This window comes from Xenopus tropicalis, chromosome 7 (assembly GCF_000004195.4).
Source record: "Xenopus tropicalis strain Nigerian chromosome 7, UCB_Xtro_10.0, whole genome shotgun sequence".
Lineage (NCBI taxonomy): Eukaryota > Metazoa > Chordata > Amphibia > Anura > Pipidae > Xenopus > Xenopus tropicalis.
Genome location: NC_030683.2, coordinates 111,739,607 through 111,766,228, shown reverse-complemented (window position 1 = coordinate 111,766,228; position 26,622 = coordinate 111,739,607). Strand labels below are relative to the sequence as shown.

The window sequence follows — 26,622 nt, the reverse complement described above, 5'->3', positions numbered from 1 at the left end:
ACCTGAAACCTATCCTTTATGAAACAGCCACAATGAGCAGTAACATGTCTGCAAAGCTAAAATACCCACAGATTTGCTATTTAGGGGGTTTCCATAGGCTGCCTCTGCCTAAACACAAGATAGGGTTCATAAAGGCAAATGTGTCATTACTGAGTGTCAGTGGTTCATGTGGAGCCCAGGTGTAAAGAGGGGAGGTCAAGCAAGATGAATAGTTCCATAATCTGTGCACAAAATAAATCTTCTTATAGCTCATATGTGAAACCCTGCTTCATACTAATACAAAACTATTTTTATGAAAATGGTTCATAGTATGTGCCATTGGATAATCCTAAATAAAAAATTGGCATATTAACTACTAAGGGCCTTTCCCCCTGGGGTCATAGGATCCACAGTGCACACAAACAAGCCAAGGCACACATACATGCTAGGCCCCATCAGCCAATTAATGGGCAGAGTTCTGCCTTTTACTCCCACACATCACTAAATGGTGGCTCAAGGGGAAACATGTAAAAGTAGTATTTACTAATAGATATATTCCAGTTTGGTAAGACTCTTTAATAGGCCACTTAATATATAAAATTTATTTTGATTACATATAGGGGATTGACTCAATATGGGGGCGTATCCACAGTGTAATTTCACCGTGCTTTTGCCTACAGTGTATTTCAGTTAATTTTCGTGGAAAAAGAGGCCAGTTTCACGCCCGTAACTACAGCCAATACATAAAGGATTTTATTTTTGTATTTACACTGTTGCTGTGCAGTGCTATTTGTTACTATATAATAACTATAATAAACACTATATAACAATATAACACTATTGGTTTAAATACAGGATTTAGTTAAAAGTAAGTATAAAACCAACATATCTTTTGTAGAGAATACTTCGCCCCATGCTAAGCGCTAAACCAATCTTTCAGCATTGTTACTGCTTTAGAGACCTGGCCCCTTTCTGCCTATACAAACACAGGTGCCTGGAAATTCCTTACCCCTGACCTAAATGTGTGTGCAGTTTCATGCAAACATCATGTGTACACATTGGATTCTGATGCTACAAAAACAATCACAATTAGGCTGATGCTGCCACTTGAGAGGCATCTGTACCGGGCATGGCGTGGCACAGCAGGGGCAGATATAACGTGTCTGTATAAACCATGTTACTTTTTATCCATGTGCCCCACAGCTCTGAAAGCTTTGGTGTAAATGCACGATGGCCAGCGATCAGATCACTTCATCAACGCGCCGATGCAGTCCTCGTCTGATGGGATTTTCAATTCTGCGCGATAGATATATGGCAGATTTTAAAGGTATATTATACCCCCCGAATGAATACTTAACCAAAATATTGTTTATATCATATTAAGTGACCTAATAAAGTATCTTACCAAACTGGAATATATATATCAGTAAATATTGCCCTTTTACATCCTTTCCCTTGAGCCGCCATTTAGTGATGGGCTGTGTGCTCCTTCAGAGATCAGCTGACAGGAAGTAATGCAGCTCTAACTGTAACAGGAAGTAGTGTGGGAGGAAAAGGCAGAACTCTGCCCATTCATTGGCTGATTTGGCCTAGCATGTATGTGTGCCTTGGTTTGTTTGTATGCGCTGTGAATCATATAATAAGTAATGAGCGAATCTGTGCCGTTTCGCTTTGCCATAAAATTTGCGAAACGGCGAAAAATCCGTGAAACGCATTTGTTGCGTGAATTTTTTGTCACCCACATCTTTGTCTGACGCGACCGCACCCAATTTGACACGATCGCACCCAAATTGACGTGATCGCAACTTTTTTTAACATGCACCAAATTTTTCTACACCAAATTTTAAATTTGCCAATGGTGAAATGCAGAAATTTGTTGCAAATCCATGCAAATCCGTCCATCACTACATATGATCCTAGGAGTCCGCAATTTTCTATTTAGGATTACCCAATAGCACATACTACCAAAAAAGAATATTTTTATGAAAAAACAGGTGATTTAGATAAAGTAGGGTTATACACAAGAGACGTTTTATGTGATATATATTTATAGGCACCTTCTTTGTTCTGGCATATAGTCCTATTAGTCAGATATCAGTCAGGCAGGCTGATTGGTGGGTGCCACACACAGGTCTAAAGGGGCCAAGCTGTACACTATTATTGGTCAATGTAGGTGCAGCTGTATTTTATGTTGCCAAAAATTACTCTTTTGGACAGAGAATGCAACAAAACTTTTCAGAGACCTTCCTCTCATTTGGGAGGAGGCCACATACACCAGCAGCTATCCCACCAATCACATTTTGGCATTCCTTAAGCAGGGTTGGACTGAGCCGTCAGGACTTTGGGAGCTCCACCCCCACCCCCAATCATGGCCACAAAGAGGAAGTAGGGGGTACACAGTGTATGCTGGGTGGGGATGAAGGTTGGCAGAATGGAGGAGTGGGGTAAGAGCCCCCCGGGGTGGCAGCCAACACTGTCCATAAGACACAACTAAATTCAAGAAAACATGTACCCTGGGGTGTTTAAAGAAGCGGAGCTTCGGTCTGTCATCTCCATGCTTCAAAATCATAGGCCTGCCCATCTGATTAATGATACTGAACGATTCCGTAGTGCTTTGCAGCTCATGTGGGAGGAGAAACCATGTACATAGGGGATTTTTTTCAGTGTTGAGTTAAATCATGTCCATTCACCTGCAAACCTGCAAAATGACTGGTTTATCTAGTAATCATTGTTACTGAGCTGCCTACCTATCTGAAATATGACATTGCTGAATTCCATAGTACTGGAGAATTTCCAGGTACCTCAGTTATATATATATTTGTTGTATGTGCACCAAGCTTGGCCAAAACATCAGCTGCAAACGTTTGATCCATATTTGTTCACACTGTATTTCCGCCCCCCCTTTTTGCAGTAACACTGTTTACATCCCCAATTGCCCGAGGAACATACTATGTTGGTATGCTGTTGGTGACCAGAAGGTCATGGAGCAGGAAACTACACCCTGGCTGCCTGGAAGGGACACATTTATCACTGTGTCTGTTTCCTGGTTTGGTGCAGTGCAATGGGATTGGTTCATGACCTCAGCACACCACAAAAGCTTTCATTATAATATTATGATATTGGGCAATACTGCTTGGTAGCAGTTCTTCTTGGCCTTAGTTACACAGTTCCGATTGCAACAAAATGATGCGCAGAAGTGTTATTTCTTATCCCTGTCTTGCTTAGCTGTTCCTTCATGGAACACTGTTATGTGACACATTCTACCCACCGCTGCATTTCAAATTTCGTAACTGTGGTTCTATGGCAAGGCAACCAAATATTCCTTTTAAATGTTCTGTAATCCTAAAAAGGAACCAGAGAAATGTCTTGGTGGGCCTATGCGACACTGGGTTCTCCTGTGACCCATCCATTTGTCCTGGTAAGCCTATGCCATAACCCAGTGTTTTTCAACCTTTTTTGGGAAAAGGCACACTTGTTTCATGAAAAAAGAAAGTATTTTATAATTACTTTATTATGAAATATTAAGTAAACAAAATAGTGAAAATTTTTCTCCACAAACCCACCCCCCCACTGATTTTTTTTTTTTATACACACAAAAATTTTATATTATATATATATTATTATTAATTGTTTTCTTACATGTCAGGCTGTCTTGGGGTGCGGCATCCAGGGGTGTCCCGGGATTGTCCTCCGGTGGGGAGTAGGGCGGCTGTGCATGGGCCTGGCCCCTGGTGGATCTGGTCTGTCGGGGCAGGGCCTGGGCAGTTGCTCCCCCCGGTCGGGTTGTGCCAGGGCAGGATAGTGCTGCCTCTCCTCTGGTTGCTCCGCCCTCCTGGATCCGATGCCGGATGACGTCACAGGCAGTGACGATTTCCGGGCATCAGGGAGCCAGGAAGTGGAAGGTGTCCCAGAGGAGACCGCACCTACGGCACACCAGGCAACATCTCGCGGCACACTAGTGTGCCACGGAACAGCGGTTGAAAAACGCTGCCATAACCATTCCCCACTTCTATAAAGAGAAGTGCAGCGTATGTAAAGAGAAGAGACATAAGGGCTGATTCACTAAAGTGCGTTAATTTTTATCGCACGCTTTTTTGCGTTAAAATTGACACGAAAATTAATGCGCAATTCGCTACAGTATTACCGCATGCATTAATTTCTGCTCCGAAATAACACTAACACATGATTCACAAACACTTAGACGCGCTAAATATCGCATTAGTCTGTGCGAAAATTAACACCTACTTGGGGCAGGCGGTAATTATAGAAAAGTACAGTTAATGAGCTTTTGGCAACATAATATGGAGTTTGCAGTGGGATTTATTCAAGTCTGTGTTGGCCCTAGAGTGACGCAGCCGCCAGTTTGCAGGGAAATGGGCATTTTCAGTACAGTAATTTTTCAAAGGAAATGGCGTGTATGGCTAATATGGCGTGCAAAAAATTTGGATGCGGTGCATTGATTAGCACTTGTTCCATCAAATACCGCACCAAAATAGTCTTCGCGACTAAAATAACGCAAGCAGCATCGCGTGTAAATTAACGCAAGTATCCTTTTAGTGAATCGCGCGTTAAGACGCAAAAAATTAGACGCAATAAAAATTTTAACGCATGCTATAAATAACGCACGCTTTAGTGAATCAGCCCTATAGTATAATAAAGAGGGTGAGTGAAGAAATAAGGATATAAAGTACAAAGTTTGGGCTTGTGGGTGAGCCACTGGCACCCATGTCTGAGTCAGACCTTCATTACTTATATAGTGAATAAAACACCACCTATTGTAAAATATAGGTATATTAGTTACATGACCATAGAAAAGCTTTTATACAGGTCATAGAACTCCAAGGTGACTTCTAATATCCTCATATTGGGGTATTAAAAGAAATCTGATCTGAAACCAATGTCATAACTGGTACGGGTATTGGACCCGTTATCCAGAATGCTCGGGACCTGGGATTTTCTGGATAAGGGGTCTTTCTGTAATTCGGATCTCCTACCTTAAAAATTAAACCCAATAATATTGTTTTGGCTCCAATAAGGATTAATTATATCTTAGTTGGGATCAAGTACAAGGTACTAAGGTCTATGGGAGATGACCTTTCCGTAATTCGGAAATTTCTGGATATTGGGTTTCCAGATAAGGGGTCCGATACCTGTACATGAAATGGTATGGTGCGCCTAATGGTTTCTGAAAACAGGACTATTACGAATGGAGCTATGTCAGGGCCACACTAATGATCCAGAAGCCCAATTATCTCATTTAACTGCTAAAGATGCACCTGGCTGTGCTCTCAACCTTTACATGGCGTGTCAGCTACAGAAGGAATATTGTCCAGAGGAGGGAGCTAAAGGTTGACAGGGGGTAAGTATATTTAACACTCTGGGGCTGATTTACTAACCCACGAATCCGACCCGAATTGGAAAAGTTCCAACTTGAAAACGAACATTTTGCGACTTTTTCGTATGTTTTGCGATTTTTTCGAGGTCTTTACGAATTTTTCGTTACCAATACGTTTTTTGCGTAAAAACGCGAGTTTTTCGTAGCCTTTACGAAAGTTGCGTAAAATCTTGCGCTTTTTCTGTAGCGTTAAAACTTACGCGAAAAGTTGCGCCTTTTTCGTAGCGTTAAAACTTAAAAGGTGCGAAGTTTCGCGTAAGTTTTAACGCTACGAAAAAAGCGCAACTTTTTGCGCAAGCTTTAACGCTACGAAAAATCGCAAGATTTTACGCAACTTTCGTAATGGCTACGAAAAACTCGCGTTTTTACGCAAAAATCGTATTGGTAACGAAAAATTCGTAAAGACGCCGAAAAAATCGCAAAAAATACGAAAAAATCGCAAAATACCGATCTTTACGAAAAAAACGCAATCGGACTCATTTCGACCCGTTCGTGGGTTAGTAAATGTGCCCCTCTGTGTTGTCTCAATCTCAGCCCCTTTGTAGTTTTTGGTGATCGCTTTCCTTGGTTTCTTGTTAGAATTGTGCAACAAACCACAAATATAATATTCTGTTTAGAAACAGAACAATTATTGTACATAGAAGAGACAGTGAAACTAATGGGAAGTCGCTTTACTATTCATTTGTTCGGGGGCTCACAGCAGCTTCCCACTGCTAATGAAAGAAGTTAATCTATGCTTCAATTAGTTCTCACGCTCACCAAATTAGGTTGTAGGTTCAGGTGCTTATGCCCCGAACCTTTCACTTATCAATTTTTCGTTCTTCGTTCTGAGGAAACTATGCCCATATGTAATTACAAAATTCAAGATGTTCACTCACCGCTTCCTTCTAATTGCCGGGGTGCCATGCCCCAGACCCGCCGCATAGGGAGATTCCATTTCATTATCCAGCACAAATCAGCATGCACTCGTCAGACTCCAGCGGATAGTGGATAAAATTCAAAGATGCTTTATTTAGTAATGGAACGCGTTTCATGTGACTGCACACGTATTCATAGATAACGTATGCAGTTAGTAATAAAACCATTCCATAGATACCTATGAATACGTGTACAGTCACACGAAATGCGTTAGGTTTCATTACTAAATAAAGCATCTTTGAATTTTATCCGCTGTCCTGGAGTCCGACGAGTGCATGCTGTTTTGTGCTGGATATTGAAACTAACGGGAAGCACTTATTATGATTCTGATGATAAAGATATAAAGTTGGAAAAGAAACTAGCACTTCAGTAAAAAGAGGCACATTTTTGTATATGTTAATGTACAAATGGTTTAGGGGCCTTCTTGCCGTTTCCTCAGGTAAGATAAAATAAAATGAGAATGTATAGAAATACAGAGGTCAGTTGGGCATACAATGTGTCAAGATTTACAAGAAAGGTGTAAATGCCAGTCCATGCCTGTAATGCCAGTCCATGCCTGTAATGCCAGTCCATGCCAACACTGAGAATTAGATAACACAGGAGGAGGCACAGAAAACCTTAAATAGGGTGAAAACTTAAAAAAAACACCTGCTCCCTGTTGGAATCCACTCAATGTTGCGGTTGGGATTGAGGTTTGTAGAAGACAAACTTATAATATTTGAAATTATCAGGGTTGGGAGCTATTTTTAAAGGAATCATAACCAGGTAAATATAAACCTGTATGCCAGGAAAGACTTGCTAGACTGCAATTTACGGGGGGCACATACAGTGGTCTCTTTATTCAGCAGTCTATTCTGTGACTATCAGAAACCTCTCTCCTATATAAGGAATAAACTTTCTTTTTCTGACCAGTATGTGATTTTCCAACATAGGAGCAGTAGAAAATAGCCCCACATTGCTGTTTAGCTCCAGAACAGGAGAGGTAACGTGCGTTGATTCTGCTGCCACCGCTGGCAGAACATGAAAACTACACTTACCTAAATGACGAAGCCATTCCTATACAAATATCAGCAATAATGAACTGAAAAAGAAGTTTGGGTGTTTTTTAATGCATGAGAAAATGACCCCATCTCCTTGTATGTATATCTTGTATGTATATCTTTATTTTGGCTCCAAAAAAGGGGACAAGGCAATGAAGTCGCATAGCTAGAATACTCTTTCCAATTCTGCAGGTAGTGCTCTCTGCGTAATACTCACCTTGAGAATGGGGTAAGTTTGAGTTGCACCTTGTACTCGCTGGCACTCCATGCAAGAGGGGGTAGGCAAGAGGGCATCCACATCCTGCTGCGTCAATCAGATGAAACTCTTTGTGATTCATGCTGGGGGCAAAGAAGCGAGGGCAGTGTGCATTGTGGTTAATATACATTGGAATTTAAGCCATACCCCTCGCCCCTCCACTTTGTTAATGAACCTTTATAACCCTTATAACAATGTATCACATCTGAAGATGGACAATTTATAGGAAAATTACACATAAATAGAATTTGTTTCCCCTATAAGCCCAGCTCATTGTTCCATAGCCACTGTACAAGTTACTGCCTGTCTCTGTATTCTGCCGTGAATCTTCAGGGTTATAATCCTGTAATGAAATTACCCTGAATCGGCATGGGGGGTGCTGCTAAATTCAGCTGAGACCCATATTGCTATTTATGATCGGTGACCTCAGGGAGACGCCAGACGCTCAGCACCGTAAATTAGAATTAAGAAATCTGCTGAGGAATTTTCACTTATCGGAAACAGTGTTTGTGAAATTATTTTTTGATTTCTAATTATTTTCAGTAAATGACTACATTACACAAGCATATTGCTGCCTAACTACTAGCAAGAGTGTAAATCTGTGGGTCGGATGTCCCTGAGTGTTGGCTCCATTTCAGCAAAAATGGTTATTATGTACCGTTTTAGCATCATAAAATTATTATCTGTATTGATTTGCTAATAAACCAATATGTGCGCTGCATAAAAATCTGTCTTTAGAGGAGTTCAAGCAGGGGTGACCTCAAACCTGCATATAGAGGGACACCATTCAGCAATAGTTAAGTAGGCTGGGGAGATTCAAAGTAATGTACTGGAATTTCATTTTAACTGTACAGGGAGCACTGCATGGTTTGTACTGGGTAGGGAGAGATGGTGCCTATAGTAGCAGTGGGATAATAGCCTCTGGGAAGGGACTGTGGCTGTGGGATAGCAGGTATAGTAGGGAGAGATGGTGCCTATAGTAGCAGTGGGATAATAGCCTCTGGGAAGGGACTGGGGCTGTGGGATAGCAGGTATAGTAGGGAGAGATGGTGCCTATAGTAGCAGTGGGGGGATAATAGCCTCTGGGAAGGGACTGGGGCTGTGGGATAGCAGGTATAGTAGGGAGAGATGGTCCCTATAGTAGCAGTGGAGGGATAATAGCCTCTGGGAAGGGACTGTGGCTGTGGGATAGCAGGTATAGTAGGGAGAGATGGTGCCTATAGTAGCAGTGGGATAATAGCCTCTGGGAAGGGACTGTGGCTGTGGGATAGCAGGTATAGTAGGGAGAGATGGTGCCTATAGTAGCAGTGGGATAATAGCCTCTGGGAAGGGACTGTGGCTGTGGGATAGCAGGTATAGTAGGGAGAGATGGTGCCTATAGTAGCAGTGGGATAATAGCCTCTGGGAAGGGACTGGGGCTGTGGGATAGCAGGTATAGTAGGGAGAGATGGTGCCTATAGTAGCAGTGGGGGGATAATAGCCTCTGGGAAGGGACTGGGGCTGTGGGATAGCAGGTATAGTAGGGAGAGATGGTCCCTATAGTAGCAGTGGAGGGATAATAGCCTCTGGGAAGGGACTGTGGCTGTGGGATAGCAGGTATAGTAGGGAGAGATGGTGCCTATAGTAGCAGTGGGGGGATAATAGCCTCTGGGAAGGGACTGGGGCTGTGGGATAGCAGGTATAGTAGGGAGAGATGGTGCCTATAGTAGCAGTGGGGGGATAATAGCCTCTGAGAAGGGACTGGGGCTGTGGGATAGCAGGTATAGTAGGGAGAGATGGTGCCTATAATAGCAGTGGGGGATAATAGCCTCTGAGAAGGGACTGGGGCTGTGGGATAGCAGGTATAGTAGGGAGAGATGGTGCCTATAGTAGCAGTGGGGGGATAATAGCCTCTGGGAAGGGACTGGGGCTGTGGGATAGCAGGTATAGTAGGGAGAGATGGTGCCTATAGTAGCAGTGGGGGGATAATAGCCTCTGAGAAGGGACTGGGGCTGTGGGATAGCAGGTATAGTAGGGAGAGATGGTGCCTATAATAGCAGTGGGGGATAATAGCCTCTGAGAAGGGACTGGGGCTGTGGGATAGCAGGTATAGTAGGGAGAGATGGTGCCTATAGTAGCAGTAGGATAATAGCCTCTGGGAAGGGACTGGGGCTGTGGGATAGCAGGTATAGTAGGGAGAGATGGTGCCTATAGTAGCAGTGGGGGGATAATAGCCTCTGGGAAGGGACTGGGGCTGTGGGATAGCAGGTATAGTAGGGAGAGATGGCGCCTATAATAGCAGTGGGGGATAATAGCCTCTGAGAAGGGACTGGGGCTGTGGGATAGCAGGTATAGTAGGGAGAGATGGTGCCTATAGTAGCAGTGGGATAATAGCCTCTGGGAAGGGACTGGGGCTGTGGGATAGCAGGTATAGTAGGGAGAGATGGTGCCTATAGTAGCAGTGGGGGGATAATAGCCTCTGGGAAGGGACTGTGGCTGTGGGATAGCAGGTATAGTAGGGAGAGATGGTGCCTATAGTAGCAGTGGGGGGATAATAGGCTCCTGGAAGGGACTGTAGCAGAAGAATAGCAGATTCTTCACTTTATAGCTGATATTTTCATAAAATACCTTTACAAAAATCTCTTTCCATACTGTGATCGTGTCCATTTGGAAATCCTATGCCAATGGTTTGGCTCAACCCATACAGCATACCTCCCAACATTTGAAAAATGAAAAGAGGGATAGAAAGATTTTTTGACCACGCCCACTTTTGTGGCCACGCCCCAATTACCTTTTATATAGATGAAATGGTGGGATCAGACGCAAATGTGCTATACCCTCCTGTATACTGTACTACCTAAGGAAAACAATATAGCAACTCCTACATATAAAATACAAATATAGAGAGAAGGCAGCCAGTTATAAGTGAGTTATAACTATGTATCAGCTTTGCCCCCCATACACAGTACCCCCATACACAGTAGCCCGCCCATACACAGTAGCCCCCCCACACACAGTGTCCCCCATACACAGTAGCCTCCCCATACACAGTAGCCCCCCATACACAGTAGCCCCCCATACACTGTAGCCCCCCCATACACAGTACCCTCCATACACAGTAGCCCCCTATACACAGTACCCCCCATGCACAGTAGCCCCCAATACACAGTAGACCCCCCACACACAGTGTCCCCCATACACAATAGCCCCCCCATACACAGTAGCCCCCCATACACAGTAGCCCCCCATACACAGTACCCTCCATACACAGTAGCCCCCTATACACAGTACCCCCCATGCACAGTAGCCCCCCAATACACAGTAGCCCCCCCACACACAGTGTCCCTCATACACAGTAGCCCCCCATACACAGTAGCCCCCCCATACACAGTACCCCCCATACACAGTAGCCCCCCCACACACAGTGTCCCTCATACACAGTAGCCCCCCATACACAGTAGCCCCCCATACACAGTAGCCCCCCCATACACAGTACCCTCCATACACAGTACCCTCCATACACAGTAGCCCCCTATACACAGTACCCCCCATGCACAGTAGCCCCCCAATACACAGTTGCCCCCCCACACACAGTGTCCCCCATACACAGTAGCCCCCCCATACACAGTAGCCCCCATACACAGTAGCCCCCCATACACAGTAGCCCCCCCATACACAGTACCCTCCATACACAGTACCCTCCATACACAGTAGCCCCCTATACACAGTACCCCCCATGCACAGTAGCCCCCCAATACACAGTAGCCCCCCCACACACAGTGTCCCTCATACACAGTAGCCCCCCATACACAGTAGCCCCCCCATACACAGTACCCCCCATACACAGTAGCCCCCTATACACAGTACCCCCCATGCACAGTAGCCCCCCAATACACAGTAGCCCCCCCACACACAGTGTCCCTCATACACAGTAGCCCCCCATACACAGTAGCCCCCCATACACAGTAGCCCCCCCATACACAGTACCCTCCATACACAGTAGCCCCCTATACACAGTACCCCCCATGCACAGTAGCCCCCCAATACACAGTTGCCCCCCCACACACAGTGTCCCCCATACACAGTAGCCCCCCCATACACAGTAGCCCCCCATACACAGTACCCTCCATACACAGTACCCTCCATACACAGTAGCCCCCTATACACAGTACCCCCCATGCACAGTAGCCCCCCAATACACAGTTGCCCCCCCACACACAGTGTCCCCCATACACAGTAGCCCCCCCATACACAGTAGCCCCCCCATACACAGTACCCTCCATACACAGTACCCTCCATACACAGTAGCCCCCTATACACAGTACCCCCCATGCACAGTAGCCCCCAATACACAGTAGCCCCCCCACACACAGTGTCCCTCATACACAGTAGCCCCCCATACACAGTAGCCCCCCCATACACAGTAGCCCCCCATACACAGTAGCCCCCTATACACAGTACCCCCCATACACAGTAGCCCCCTATACACAGTACCCCCCATGCACAGTAGCCCCCCAATACACAGTAGCCCCCCCACACACAGTGTCCCTCATACACAGTAGCCCCCCATACACAGTAGCCCCCCATACACAGTAGCCCCCCCATACACAGTACCCTCCATACACAGTAGCCCCCTATACACAGTACCCCCCATGCACAGTAGCCCCCCAATACACAGTTGCCCCCCCACACACAGTGTCCCCCATACACAGTAGCCCCCCCATACACAGTAGCCCCCCATACACAGTACCCTCCATACACAGTACCCTCCATACACAGTAGCCCCCTATACACAGTACCCCCCATGCACAGTAGCCCCCCAATACACAGTTGCCCCCCCACACACAGTGTCCCCCATACACAGTAGCCCCCCCATACACAGTAGCCCCCCCATACACAGTACCCTCCATACACAGTACCCTCCATACACAGTAGCCCCCTATACACAGTACCCCCCATGCACAGTAGCCCCCAATACACAGTAGCCCCCCCACACACAGTGTCCCTCATACACAGTAGCCCCCCATACACAGTAGCCCCCCCATACACAGTAGCCCCCCATACACAGTAGCCCCCTATACACAGTACCCCCCATACACAGTAGCCCCCTATACACATTACCCCCTATGCACAGTAGCCCCCAATACACAGAGCCTCCATACATGCTGCTGCTGCTTCTTCTTCAGTGGCTCCTGTCTATATGCCGCTCCTTGTTCGGCGGTGCCAGGCCCTTTTATAACGTTGTGCCCGTGTGTGCGTGTGACGTCAATACGCACGGGCGCAACCTTATAAAAGGGCCTGGCACCGCCGAACAAGGAGCGGCATATAGAGAGGAGCCACTGAAGAAGAGGAACCGAACGCCTGACTACAGCCAGCGCATCCCGCTGTCAGGGATAGTTCCATTATGGAAATGCGGGACATTCATGGAACTATCCGGGACAGCGGGATGCGCTACCAAAACCGGGACTGTCCCGCGGAAAGCGGGCCAGTTGGGCGGTATGCATACAGCAGCATTATTGCACATATAAACAGGAATGCCACATTATAATCCTACACTACATGCCTAATTGGCATAAGTAAAGTCTTCTTCCCACAAAGCATTGCAAATACAACAAGGCAACTGTCAAATTAACTGCTTCTTTAAAGGTGTGCTTTGCTTTTACATTAAAGGAACAGTAACACTAAAAAATAAAAATGTTTTAAAATAATTAAAATATAATGTACTGTTGCCCTGCACTGGTAAAAGTTGTATGTTTGCTTCAGAAAGACTACTGTAGTTAATAGAAATAGCTGTTGTGTAGCCATGGGGGCAGCCATTTAAATTGAAAAAAGGAGAAAAGGCACAGGTTACATAAGAAGATAACAGATAACTGTGTAGAATACAATGGGAATCTATGCTACTTATCTGTTATCTGCTTAGTAACCTGTGCCTTTTCTCCTTTTTTCAATTTAAATGGCTGCCCCCATGGCTACACAGCAGGGTATTTATATAAACTGCAGTAGTGTTTATGAAGCAAACACACAACTTTTACCAGTGCAGGGCAATAGTACATAGTATATTAATTATTTTGATACACTTTAATTTTTTGGTGTTACTGTTCCTTTAACTTTAAGTATGTTATAGAATGTCCCAATCACTTTGCAATTGGTCTTCATTATTTGTTAAAGTTTTTTCAATTATTTGCCTGTGTCTTCTGCTTATTTCTAGCTTTCAAATGGGGGTCACTAGCCCCAGTAGCCAAAATACTACTGCACTATGACGTTACAATTGTAATGTTAATGTTATTTTATATTTGTTATCTTCTTCTTCAATCCCAATCCAGTCTCCTATTCAAACCGCTGCCTGGTTGCTAGGGTAAATAAGACCTTAGCAACCAGATAGCAGTTAAACCTCCAAACTTGAGAGCTGCTAAACAAAAAGTTTAATAACTGAAAACCAACAACAAAACAATTACAAAATGAAGACAACAATAATGTCTATGTCATACTGAAAGTTAATTTAAAGGTGAACCACCCCTTTAATGGGTTTGGAACCATTGTGCTGTGAAAAATGCACTTTGTAGAAATAAGCAGGCAAATAAAGCTCTGCCGATTCATCTAAAACCAGTGAATTAAGGATCCCACAATGGAAATAACTGGATAGGTGAAGGGAGAAGCACTAAAGCAGACAATTTTGCATTTATTTTGTAAAACTGTCTTTATTACAATGCAATATTATGGTATGAGGAGACCTATTGTGTTTATTTCTAAGCACATAATTAAACTAAACAGTACATTACACTACAATATTGTGCCTTTGTCTGATCCTGTTACTTGCCTACAGCACTTGATTTAAGCCTCCAGAACCATCTTTAAAGATTGGAGCTTTTAATATGCAGTTTTGTTTTTGGCCACTAGAGAGTGCCCTGCTCCATCAAACTGTAAAATAAAATAGTAATGCACAGTTATACGTACAGCAAGCTCAGGGATCATACAATGCCTCACACTGAATTAGAATGCTGGACACTTTGTAATCAGCATTAGTATGATTATTATGGGGATCAGGCAAATAGTCCCCCTTAATAATTGAGTTTAAATTTGGGTTGAAATCTCCCTATTTAAATGGTAGAAAGTGGGGGGACCCAAATGGAGCAAATGTATAGAAAAAAGTGTAGAAGGAGAAAAGGCAGAGGTGAAGACTGTAAGAGATGGTGTGAGAAGGGGGGAAATGGGGTGAGCGGAAAACAAGAAAAGAAGGAAAAATAAGGGAAACATAGACAAGGAAGCATAACAGAAGAGGTGAGGAAAGCAGGACAAGATTATACAACACCAAGAGAAGTCAGAGAATAAAGTATGAAAGGGGGAGCAGATGAGAAAGGATTGGGGGTGAGGGAGATTAGAAGAGAAGTGTTGGGGGAAAGGAAAAGAGAAAAAAAGATATCATAAAATAAAGGGGACGAGGAGAGCAGAAGGGAGCGGAGAAAGTTTTGGAAAATCTCCAAGATTCACACAGCGATTGGCCAATTGCTATGTCACTGCCCTGCCCAGTGACATCACGTCCCGCTTCCCTGCCCAGGCTTAAAGGAAAACTATACTCCCGTACAATATAGGTCTCTATAAAAATATATTGCATAAACAAGCCCTGCTTCATCTAAATAAACCATTTTCCTAAAAATTTATTTTTTTAGTAGTACAATTGTTACAATTGGGTACTCCTCAATAGAAAATTGTCATTTTTATGCCCCCTGGGATCATATAATTCACAGTGCACTCAACAGATTTAGCAGTAACCCCGGGCCGGCCTTAGGCCAACTGGACCTATTGGACCCAATAGGGCCCCCGCACCCATGGGGTTCCCCGCACTAGAGGGAATAAGCACATAAAGCTGCCCAGCCCCAACAATGATTGGCTGATAATGCTGCTATGTGTTCTGGGACACCGCCCATGTCGCCTTCCTTCAGAATAAGAGCAAAGAGCATGAGATGCTGGGGGGCAGCGGCTGCACTAACGCCACACAGGGCAGATTTGGGCACTGTCTTGCAGTGAGTACAGTGTATTTATTAAATCAAAATAGGCAACATATCAGGCCTACTCCTGCCCTTTATTCAAGCCTGAGAAAGGGTAAGTGTAGGCCTGAAAATCACAATCTGTCTTGATGTGCCTCGTGTTATGTGAGCGTTAGCAGGAACCCGTCTGCCTGTCAGCGCTCACACGAGCTGGATTTTTTCCCATAAATGTGAGAATGCAGTTCCTGTTGATGCTTACAGATAAAGGGTTAAATATATATATGTATGAATCACTGACTATTCACAAACACAATGGGGCACATTTACTAAGGTTCCCTGAGAAAGTTTCTTTAATGTTTTTTTTTCAAGCTGCTGAGAAACATTAAGTCCTATGGAGGCTTAGAATAGTAGAGACATAGGGGCACATTTACTAATCCACGAACATCCGAATGCGTATTTTTGCGATTTTTTTTCGTTGCCGTCGCGATTGTTTCGTATTTTGCGTGACTTTTTTGTCGCCGTTACGACTTTATCGTATATTTTCCGCGGCTTTTTCATCGCCGTCGTGAAAAATTCGGATTGGTTTTTCCGGCGTTTACTATAGCGAAATACGATAAAGTCGCGACAGCGCCGAAATAGTCGCGACAAATACGAAACAACGGCGACGAAAAAAAATCGCTAAATTTTCGTTTACAATCCGTTTTTTTCCCATTCGGGATTCGGATTCGAGGATTAGTAAATGTGCCCCATAGAATAGTCAGTGACAGCCTGTCCTTGACATGTTTTCTATTTTACTATTTTTTTTAATTTCTATTGTTACTATTTTTTATTACAAAGGGAAGTTAATCACATCATTTTTTCTATTTCACCCAGTTTTATATGAAACTTCAACACATTATTGTTTTCCAAGACTAAGCACCAATGGTCCTAAAATGGCTGCTGGAACACTTCCTGTTTGGGATTAATGGAAATGAACAGCCATTTCAATTTCATGATTTTCTCTAATTTTTCATCTCAAATAAATAGTGATTTTTGGTTAATAAACTCGAGACACACCTCACTAACACCATTTAATTCTAACTAGCTGTGAAGTAGTGCCATTAACTACATAACACAGTGCACATATGTCTGACTCCAATAACAGACACATTCAGATTTGTTGCCCCCCCCTCACCCTGCACCAACAACCCACCTCCAACAGCCTTTCCCCTGGAAACTGCCACTTAAAGCCAGCAATTGCAGCTGTGGCCCCAGCAAGAAGGCTAGTGATTTGGGTGAGGTTAATGGGAACCTGTAGTACATTGTTAGACGTGCCAGCCAACTGGTTGGTAATGTCCAGCCATAAACAAACATAATGTGCATGTGAAGCCCACTCATTAAGGGGCACATTTACTGAGCAATTTTGAGATAAAGTCGAATTTTCTCCTATGTCTACATAATTTCAAGATTTATGAATGGGTTTTCGCCAGAACTTTAGTTTTTCGAAAATATCTCCCATAATTCCTGATTTATTAATGTTTGGTTAACTTTTTTTTGTAAAAAAAAAAAAAACAAAAAACAATTAGACAGGTTTGATCTGTCGATCTGTTTTAGAAATACAGCAATGATCAAGTTTAATTTGAACTTATACCATGTCGAGTTTATACGACTTTTAAGGTCAGGAAAAAGGAATTTTACTAAATGTGCCCCTAAGTGTCACACACACCACACTCTTTATTTTGTGCCCCTAAGTGTCATAATGGCACTCTAAAGACTGCTTTAGAGTGCGCTGCTTTCTTTCTGCATCTTGTTGGTTGTTAAAAACCAAGTGGAATATATTTTACAATGTAGATAAAACACATTCATGGCATTAACAATCTTATTTCTAGCTATGTCAATACCACCAGTCTATACAAAAAATGTCAGACATTATAACATCACCATCATTCAGCCAGTATAACATCACCATGACGACCATTGTGACATCACCAGCACACAGCCAGTATGAGCATTATGACATCACTAACCAAAGTTTACTTAGAGTGTGCTGTTTCCTGCTGTGTCTCATTCGCTTGTTGTTTGGCTACGAGCAACAAGCGAGATGCGTTTCCAGCATTTTTTCATACATTTTTTTATTTTTTTATTTTTATTTTTTATATTCACTAATTCAGCTACTGTTCCTACATTATTATGTCTGAAATGTGACAAGGATTTCGAAAAAATCAAGGATGAATTCATACACTTATTTGACATGAAAGATGTACTTGGATCTTCCAAACTGGATTTTATTAAGCCAGCTATAAAGAAAATATTTACTGCTACGTTTGAGGTAGTTATTGCCAAGATGGAAGAGAGGAGACTGGGTAAGTATTAGCTCTGTAACTAATATGCCCTGCCGGCAGCACTGGGCTTTATAAAGCATATTTCTGTTAGTAGTATGTCATTATATTGTCTGTTACAAATGTTTCATAATATAATGTTTTCTTCTTTAATGGCCAATGTTTAATGCAAAACTCAGTACCATAAAATATAAACAGCTTTCCTTTAGGGATGCACTGAATCCGAACCCCAATCTGTCTGAGGGGGAATTTACTAGAAATACAAGATCGCAATTAGGGAAAAGTCTCTAAAAGTCTTGTCAAAAAACACAGTTGCAAAAAAAAACCCCACAATCCTTAATTTTTAAAAAAAAAATGTGGAAATTTACAGCCTAATTGTTCCCTGTGATTTTGTTGCCATAGCAAAACTTGAATATAATGAACTTGTTCAGATTATACATATGAAACCCACGACAAATTACAATGATGGGAACATTTTGTCGAGATTATAATGTTTTTTTTGAAAAATGCTCACAGTTACATTATAACAGATATACTCTGAGGATTCAGCCAAGTCCAACATTTTCACAATCTGCCATTGTTTTGTTCACATTTTCATTTCAAATAAAGTTCAGATTTGGTATTTTCTCTGAATCTTTTGCGGGGGATTCAGTATTGGTCCCAGTGCAGGAATGATGGATTTGGTGCTTTACTAAATAACCGAGTTACAGGCCTACTGTATATAATCACTTTATAGTCCCATTAATGCACATTCAGATAAACCCAGTATGTGAAATTCAAGACAAATTTAATAATCTGTTTCTTTTACAGATAAAATCGGGATAAGTGAACTGGCCAAGGAGTTCAGGAAAACAATGAAATCTATAAAAGATACTAAAGCTAAAGGTAAGCTTAATTCTACTAGAAAGTGATGTTTATTGGAGTCCAAACTCTACCATGCAACAGTAATCTAGTTGCTGGAATAAAGGAGGCCATACACTGCCAGATCCACCAAACAAGTGGAACTGGATCCAATCCGACCCCCCCCATGCACAGAGCCAAAGTAGACTGATCCAATTGCTGGCCCCGGGGTCAGTGATTGGATCATACAATGGAGCCTATGGAGGCCTGTCGGATGAGGATCACATTAATGCCCCCTAAATACACTCTTTGCCCAACGGGATGTTTAAACCTGTGCAATTGATATCTGGCCACTTTAAGTGACTTTACCAAACAGATGAAAGAGACAAAATAGAAAGGTTCATCTTTTAAAAAGCGCTACATAATAATCCTATTTTATAGCTGTTTGGGTCAGATTTGTCCTGTTAATAATTCAACAATTCAACAACCCTGCCGTTAGGAATGAGAATTGCCCCCCCCAACATAAAGTTGTATCTAATGCAAGAGAATGTCATTCTAACCAACTTCCCAATATACACAACTTCAGCTCTTTGTTCTGAACTCTGCCTCTTTTTGTGTTTATACAGGAACCGAATTTATCAAGGCCATAGAATCCAACATCCAAGAGCTTAAACGGAAAGCCGAGATTATTGCTCAAACGTTTGAGCAAGAACGTAAGTAATTTAACCGCAATAAATACCTATACAGCTGTATTGTCTTGTCTTATATATGCACGAACCCCCCTCTAATAGAAAGGATAAGCCACTAGCAGATATGAAACATAATAATATATCCGCTTAATCTAAACACTTGTTTCTAAGGGATATGTTTGACCCTAATTAACTTGAAATATTTACTAATTGTTCTCCGTTTTCCTTTTCAGGTTCATGCCCCAATCTGAAAGGTGGCTTCAAATGTGGTGAGTAAAGTCTAATGCTTCAGTGACAGAGTTTGGTTATTTAATATTATATACTTACTATTTTTATAGTATTTTTCCACCCATAGTACCTGGCGCATGGGGTATGGGTATCAGTGAGGATAGTGGGTACATGCAAGGTGACACACAGTACATGCAATACTTTATGCAATATTATATGGCACAGGTACCGCACTCATATGTAGGATCTTGTATGAGTAACAGCCATCTCCAATGATGCTTATACCCCCTGTGCCCCCTGTCTGGGGAGAGGCCAATGCAACAGGCAGACTAAAGAGTCTTGTATTTCTGATCTTAGTGCTAATGATGATATTTACTGTAGTTACACTGCTTATCCATTAGTTTATATTACAGTTAAGGATACATTACTATGTATGGCCCTGACTCTGCAAAGGGAAAGTAACATATAGCCATTCCATCCTTGGTGACTTATTCAGTGCCAGACTGGGCCCACCAGACACATTGAGGTCCCACTGACAAACATTAGATATAAACAGTTCTAAATGTAACAAGTGTCATACAGACCTCTGGGAGGGGTATAAGAAAGGGCTGATGGGATTAGTACTAGCTGGGGCCCACAGGGAGATCCCCCAGTACCCTGGCAGGCCAGTCCGACCCTTGTGACTTTAGCTTTGTGTAACTTAGTACTGATATATAATCATTTTCTATATTTCTAGGAGTTCTTGAGCAGAAAATTATTCAGTGCGGCACATGCAAAGAGCAGACTCTGGTGTGTGTCGGGGGCTCCAATCAGAACAAATGTGACGGTAAGTATTTATACCATACAGCTTCCATAGAGCTTAGTAACGGAGTGGAGAGCACTAAATCCAGTAATGATGTTATACAATAACGTAATAGAAATGTCACTGTTTTGCTTGGAGAGGCCTCTTGTTAGAGTGAGGGAAAATTCATTTACTAATTAAACTATTTCTTTTCTTTTTTAGAAACTGTGTTCAACTGCCTGATGTGTGTGTGTCGGGCAGGAGTTTGTCACCGTAAGTACTTACAGCTTCCACATTCATGTCTGACTACAATATAATATATACTACTAGCACTGGTTTTGCAATTACATTGCAATTACATTTACAAAGAATATTCAAATCAATATACATGTCAATGGGAAAGTTACTTAGAATTACATAATCTTCCACCAAGCATAACCATTGTGGCTTTGCCCCTGCCAAGAATGAAAATCTGAATCTATTTATTTCTATATCTGCAGACAGAACAACTAAGCAACTGTGTCAGCCTTGCACAGGCTACCAGAAGTGCCTCAATGAGGTGTTACATTGTAAAGGTGAGTTGTGTTCTCTTTTGGGTCTTGGTAGGGTTCTGGCTGGGCCTTAAGGGCTTAAAAGAAACAAATTAATGTTTATTGCAATATTTGTATCTTCTAGATCAGGATCTCAGAGTTGCTGAAGGCGAAGACCTAAAGTTTGACTGCAACCTAAAATTTCTCAATCTCGTTGATGAAAAGTTTGAATTTGTATTAGAAAAGGTAAATTGCCACAATTATCTATATACTGATTAATCAATTCATTACTCCCATTGGAGTGTGATGAAGAGTGAGGAGGGATATAAGTGTAAACTTTGTTGATGAAAGGCCTTTAGTTTGCCAGTTTGTTTAGGAATACTGATATTTGTCACTATCATATAACATGGTTTTACCATTTCTTGTTTTGTAGAGAGAAGAATCGGGCGTCTCATCCACGCAGACCGCCAACAAACCGAACTTCCTTATAGCAAAAGCCGGCAAGGAAGTTTCAGGCCGTTACAGCTGTACGGCAAAGGCCAAAGATGTAATGTTTCCAATAAGCAGAGTGGATTTTACAGTAAAAGGTAAGTATTTATTATTAAATAGCACTGATTCAACCATGTGTATCTGTCTGTGGGTAGATAAAATGGGAATAAGTACAGCATTTAGGGTATTAAACACTGACCCAACATTTTGGTCCTATCTCATATTTTCCTTAGAATTACACATAGTGAGGAGTCCTTATTATACTCTGTCATTCTAAACAAGAACTTTCTTTTCTAGAATACATAATTATTTCATATTGTTATTTAGGAAGCCTGATCTAATACCCAGTATAACAAATATTCATCTTTATTTCTCATGTGCAGTTGTGAGCCCACCAGAACCTGAATTTCTGGACTCATCAGTTCCATCTCCTGCTGGAGATAGGAAAGATATATTTAAAGCTATCCGGTTGGCCAAGATAATGGTTATAACTGGCACTGTAACCTGCTTGGCCATTACTGCATCGATAATGACCTGCATATGGTAAGTGTGGTTTAAGTAACATTGGGAATTAAAGCTTGGGGCAATAAGAATTAAGGATATAAGAAATAAGGTTAGACCCTTCGGAAGAAGCCTCACAAGACTGTTTTTGATGTTTCAGTTTATTAATAAGAAAAAGCCACAGAGAAGAAGAGGCTCGTGCCCAGAAGAAACCAGCGGTACTGGAAGAAGTGAAGATTTCCATGGATAGTAAGAAGAGCAAGCCGGGCACTAGAGAAAAGGCAACACAAACAGATGTCTGAGGGCAACAGCTATTCCATTTGTCTATGGCTGTACCCCAACGTCATTCTGTTACGTGTATCGGCGCAGGTTAAATGCCACAGAATCCTAAAGTGATCTTATTCTGCCCTGAATACTTACACAGCGCTCCCTCTTTATACCCCCTTATTCTAACACTCAGTTGGTGAGGAAGGGCGATCGAGGGATGGTGGGCGGGTTGGGGGTATAAAGAGGGAGCAGACGCTGCTGTTGTGTATTCAGAGCTGACAGATCAGAAGATCTATAGATTGAAAGAAGATCTCTGTGATTATAAAATGTGACTATTGGTCTATAAAAATACAATAAATGATGCTTTTATTGCATTTCTGTAGTCTCTATTGTATTTATTGAATGCTATTCTATGATAAACTATAAGGATCATACAAACCATTTTATTCACAAAAATGTTGGTATGGAAAAATGTTTTTGAAACGTTGTGTTTGTGCTGCACAGGCCAATTTCCCATCATCATCTACCCCTGCCATCAGTTATCAAAAAATGAGACATTGACAGGTTAACTTACCTGTCTGTATAGAGGACATAATTTGGCACTTAAACAACATTTTCATAGCGCAGAAACAAACAACAACTGGTTACCATGTACACAACACTTTTTACTATTTGCCTGCATTACAACAAATCCATAAAACTACAGCATAAGATATCTTTTGTTAATTTGTCATGCTTACACCTTTTTTTCAATCTTGTGACCGACACTTTAAGAACTGTGTAATTGTCAACACTTTTCTGAATTCCCCCCACATTTAGCCCAATGTACTTGTTTGAGGGTAGACAACTTGTATGTAACTAATAGCGGGAGGCCTAACGGTCAGATAACAAATCTATATCTAAACAAGGAGATAGGGCAGTACCTACCTAACTGCAGAAAACAGTGTATACTGAGATACCAGCCCCTAGGGGCATTATCTGGGCTAATCATAAAATACAGGGAAATACTGAGAGGCATCATAGTGTTATAACAAACATTACTTTCCCCCAATATGCATAGCATGGGTGCACCAACAGTGAGAGCAGAGCTCTCAGGGGATCCTTAGGGTGTTGATGTTTTCTACTCCTGAAGAGGCGTACCGTTAGTACGCGAAACGCGTAGAGTTTTTGAGAGCCTGATTATTGTCTACATTCTGTAAGTAGTATTTATTTTAGCAGTCTTTTGTAATAAATAATATTGCACTATTTTGCCGTTTGTTCCCTTTTTGTGCCTACATTGAGGACACTGCTGCAACCTGATATTGGAGAGTTATACATTTGGCCAGTTCGTTATCGCCATCTGGTGAGCATTTGGCATTACAGCATATGGTGGTTCACATAGTGAATTAGCCTTTCCACACATCTGTTTGGTGGTTGTACGTTTTTCACATTTGAGCAGCTTCACTATTGTTAAACAGTGTTGCACTATTATTTGTTTTTTGTCTCTTATTTTTATACACATGCGCTCCTGCTATTTGTTCCTTTAAGTGAGAGCAGAGCTAATGACCTAAAGATTTTCATTTTAACATTATCCATAATCATAATAGTTCATAATGAAATTCAGGGGCATTATTAGAGGGTGGCAGGCCCTTCTGCAAATAAATCTTCGTAGGGGCCCAGTGAGTTCAGCAGCTCACACCTAACTGTCGCCCCCACCACCGCCTGCTCATGCACAGTGGAGAAACTACCTATACAGCAGACCCTGCAGTTGTGGAGGGGGGGCACAGGCAACAGGGAGCCATGGGGCAAGGGGTGGCTGTAGTCTCCCCTCCATGGCCCCTTTCCTACTTTTAACATTGTGGGGGTGTGTCATTAGCAGGCTGAGAGGGGCATGGTGGAGGGACTGTTATACCTGGCCCCCCTCCGAAGATTTCTTTTGCAGGAGAGCAGCTGGGAAGAGGGAGTTTTAATGCTATGGAGCAACTGATGGCCCACATGTGGCCTAGGGACTCCCTCTGAATGGCCCCCCATCTGTCTGGCTGCTGTGACTGCTTACCTTTGTGTAAGCTTTAAATGGTATCAGTGCTGAGATAAAATGGCCCCCTTTATTGTTTACACTTAGATTCAGACTGTAAGCCCTTGCATTATTTACACCTGTGTTGTTCATACCTGTAGCCCCTCCAAAGTTCATACCTCAGATCTATGCTGCCTGTGTGTGCCTTACTCTGCCTGCCCTATGCTGCCTGTGTGTGCCATACTCTGCCTGCCCTATGCTGCCTGTGTGCCATACTCTGCCTGCCCTATGCTGCCTGTGTGTGCCATACCCTGCCTGCCCTATGCTGCCTGTGTGTGCCATACCCTGCCTGCCCTATGCTGCCTGTGTGTGCCATACCCTGCCTGCCCTATGCTGCCTGTGTGCCATACTCTGCCTGCCCTATGCTGCCTGTGTGTGGCATACCCTGCCTGCCCTATGCTGCCTGTATGTGGCATACCCTGCCTGCCCTATGCTGCCTGTGTGTGACATACTATGGCTGCCCTACCCTGCCTGTGTGTGCCATACTCTGCCTGCCCTATGCTGCCTGTGTGTGCCATACTCTGCCTGCCCTATGCTACCTGCGTGTGCCATACTCTGCCTGCCCTATGCTGCCTGTGTGTGCCATACTCTGCCTGCCCTATGCTGCCTGTGTGCGCCATACAATGCCTGCCCTATGCTGCCTGCATGTGCCATACACTGCCTGCCCTATGCTGCCTGCGGTAGATGAATCTGGTGGGGTTTGTTAGAAAATAGTTGTTAAGGTGTCCCTTGCATGGTGTATGCTGGGGGTTGCTGTGCTATCCACAGAAGAAAATGAGCCATATGGATTTAAAGGACAAGGAAAGGCAAAGTCACTTGAGGGAGCCAAAATGTTAGGCACCCCCAAGTGACTTTAATCACTTACCTTGTACCCCGGGCTGGTGCCCCTGTTAGGAGAAAACAGCACCAGCCCGGGGTACCTGTAGTGAGCGATTCCTCCTTCCGGCTTCGTTTTGCTTGGACTACACGACAGGCGCATGCGCATTAGAGTGAGAAGCCGACTTTTCTGTTAAAGTTCCACTATTCACTCTACTGCGCAAGCGCGCGAGCAAATACGGAAGGAGGAAGCGCTCGCTGCTACCCCGGGCTGGTGCTGTTCTCTCCTAACAGGGGCACCAGCCCGGGGCAAAAGGTAGGCGATTTAAGTCTCTTGGGGGTGCCTAACAACAGATAATCAGACAATCAATGTGGCAATTGTGGCATGCAGAAGCCCCTGAGGCAGAAGCCCCGGTGGGCCCTGCACCCCCCAGTCTGACCCTGCTAAAAAGACTCTTGGAATTCTGGGAGTTGTGGTTCAATAAGAGCTAGAACAATGCAAGTTGCTTCATAAGTGATTTACAAACACAGGCACTGATTTGAAAAAGTGTAGCTGTCAATTAGTTGTAAATCATCCAGGGATGGAGGTTCCGAAAACTCTGTTAATATAAAACATTTACTTCTTATGTGGATGCATCACGTGACATTCATTTGTATTTGGTACAGGGTAAGTAGATAATCTCAGTAATTAAAGGGATTCTGTGGGGGAAAACAAGTTTTTTACAAATTGCACCAATTAATAGCACATGGGGCTAGTCATGTTCTTTTCCCAGGGTGCCCCAGCCATGTGTTCTGATAAACTTCAGTCACACTTTGCTGCTGCACTGCAAGTTGGAGTGATATCACCCCACCCCGAGCAGCCAATCAGCAGAACAATGGCAAGGGAGCAAGATAGCAGCTCCCAGTAGGGTTTACAATAGCACTCAGTAGTAAGAAATCCAAGTCCGGCTTGGGACTCCTCCAGTTACATGGGAGTAGGAGAAACAATAGGTTAACTGAAAGCAGTTCTAATGTGTAGCGCTGGCTCCTTCTGAAAGCTCAGACTCAGGCACAATGCACTGAGATGGCGCCTACACACCAATATTACAGCTAAAAAAAGTACATTTATTGGTTCATAAATAAAATATTAAATGGTAGAGGGAATTAATTGCAATGTGAACAGTGTAATATAGTAATACAAACAATACCATACAAATCATGACAGAATTTCTTTAACTCATATGTGGCAGCCATATCTGGATCTCAGCATTTGTGCCCTGGAGCAGTGGCTGCGCGGGTACCTGCATGATTGGTGCTCAGTTATACATATATGCCCTTGAGAGAGCCAGAAGGGCCATGCAGGGTATGCACATACTAGGGACAAATGAACTCAGTAATGTGCACGTTTACATGAAGTCACTGTAATTGTGGTGCCATTGTTTTAAGCTGTTAATTGGTAATACCAGAAACATACCATTGCCAGTGAATTGATAGAAGTTGTGCTGGCGCTTGTTCCATCCTAAAGATGTGCTGGTGTTGCTCAGAGTAGAGGAAACAGACTGTTACAGACTGAGCCCAT

The 26,622-nt window shown here is 43.0% G+C and overlaps 1 protein-coding gene and 1 long non-coding RNA gene across 2 annotated transcripts; one reads left to right on the top strand and one right to left on the bottom strand.

The window, feature by feature from the left end:
* Positions 1–599: 599 nt before the first annotated feature.
* Positions 600–26,598, bottom strand: LOC116412475. The gene is made up of 3 exons (XR_004223722.1): positions 26,518–26,598; positions 7,550–7,671; positions 600–1,275 (listed from the first exon to the last, which is right to left on the bottom strand). It is a non-coding gene; the product is annotated as an uncharacterized LOC116412475 (long non-coding RNA).
* Positions 17,620–22,538, top strand: LOC100487642. The gene is made up of 10 exons (XM_018095738.2): positions 17,620–17,894; positions 18,681–18,755; positions 19,337–19,423; positions 19,633–19,668; positions 20,364–20,453; positions 20,631–20,681; positions 20,909–21,184; positions 21,372–21,525; positions 21,811–21,970; positions 22,089–22,538. Exons 1-7 carry the CDS (start codon positions 17,633–17,635, stop codon positions 21,031–21,033), a joined length of 726 nt encoding a protein of 241 aa, XP_017951227.2. The 5' UTR covers positions 17,620–17,632; the 3' UTR covers positions 21,034–21,184; positions 21,372–21,525; positions 21,811–21,970; positions 22,089–22,538.
* Positions 26,599–26,622: the final 24 nt, after the last annotated feature.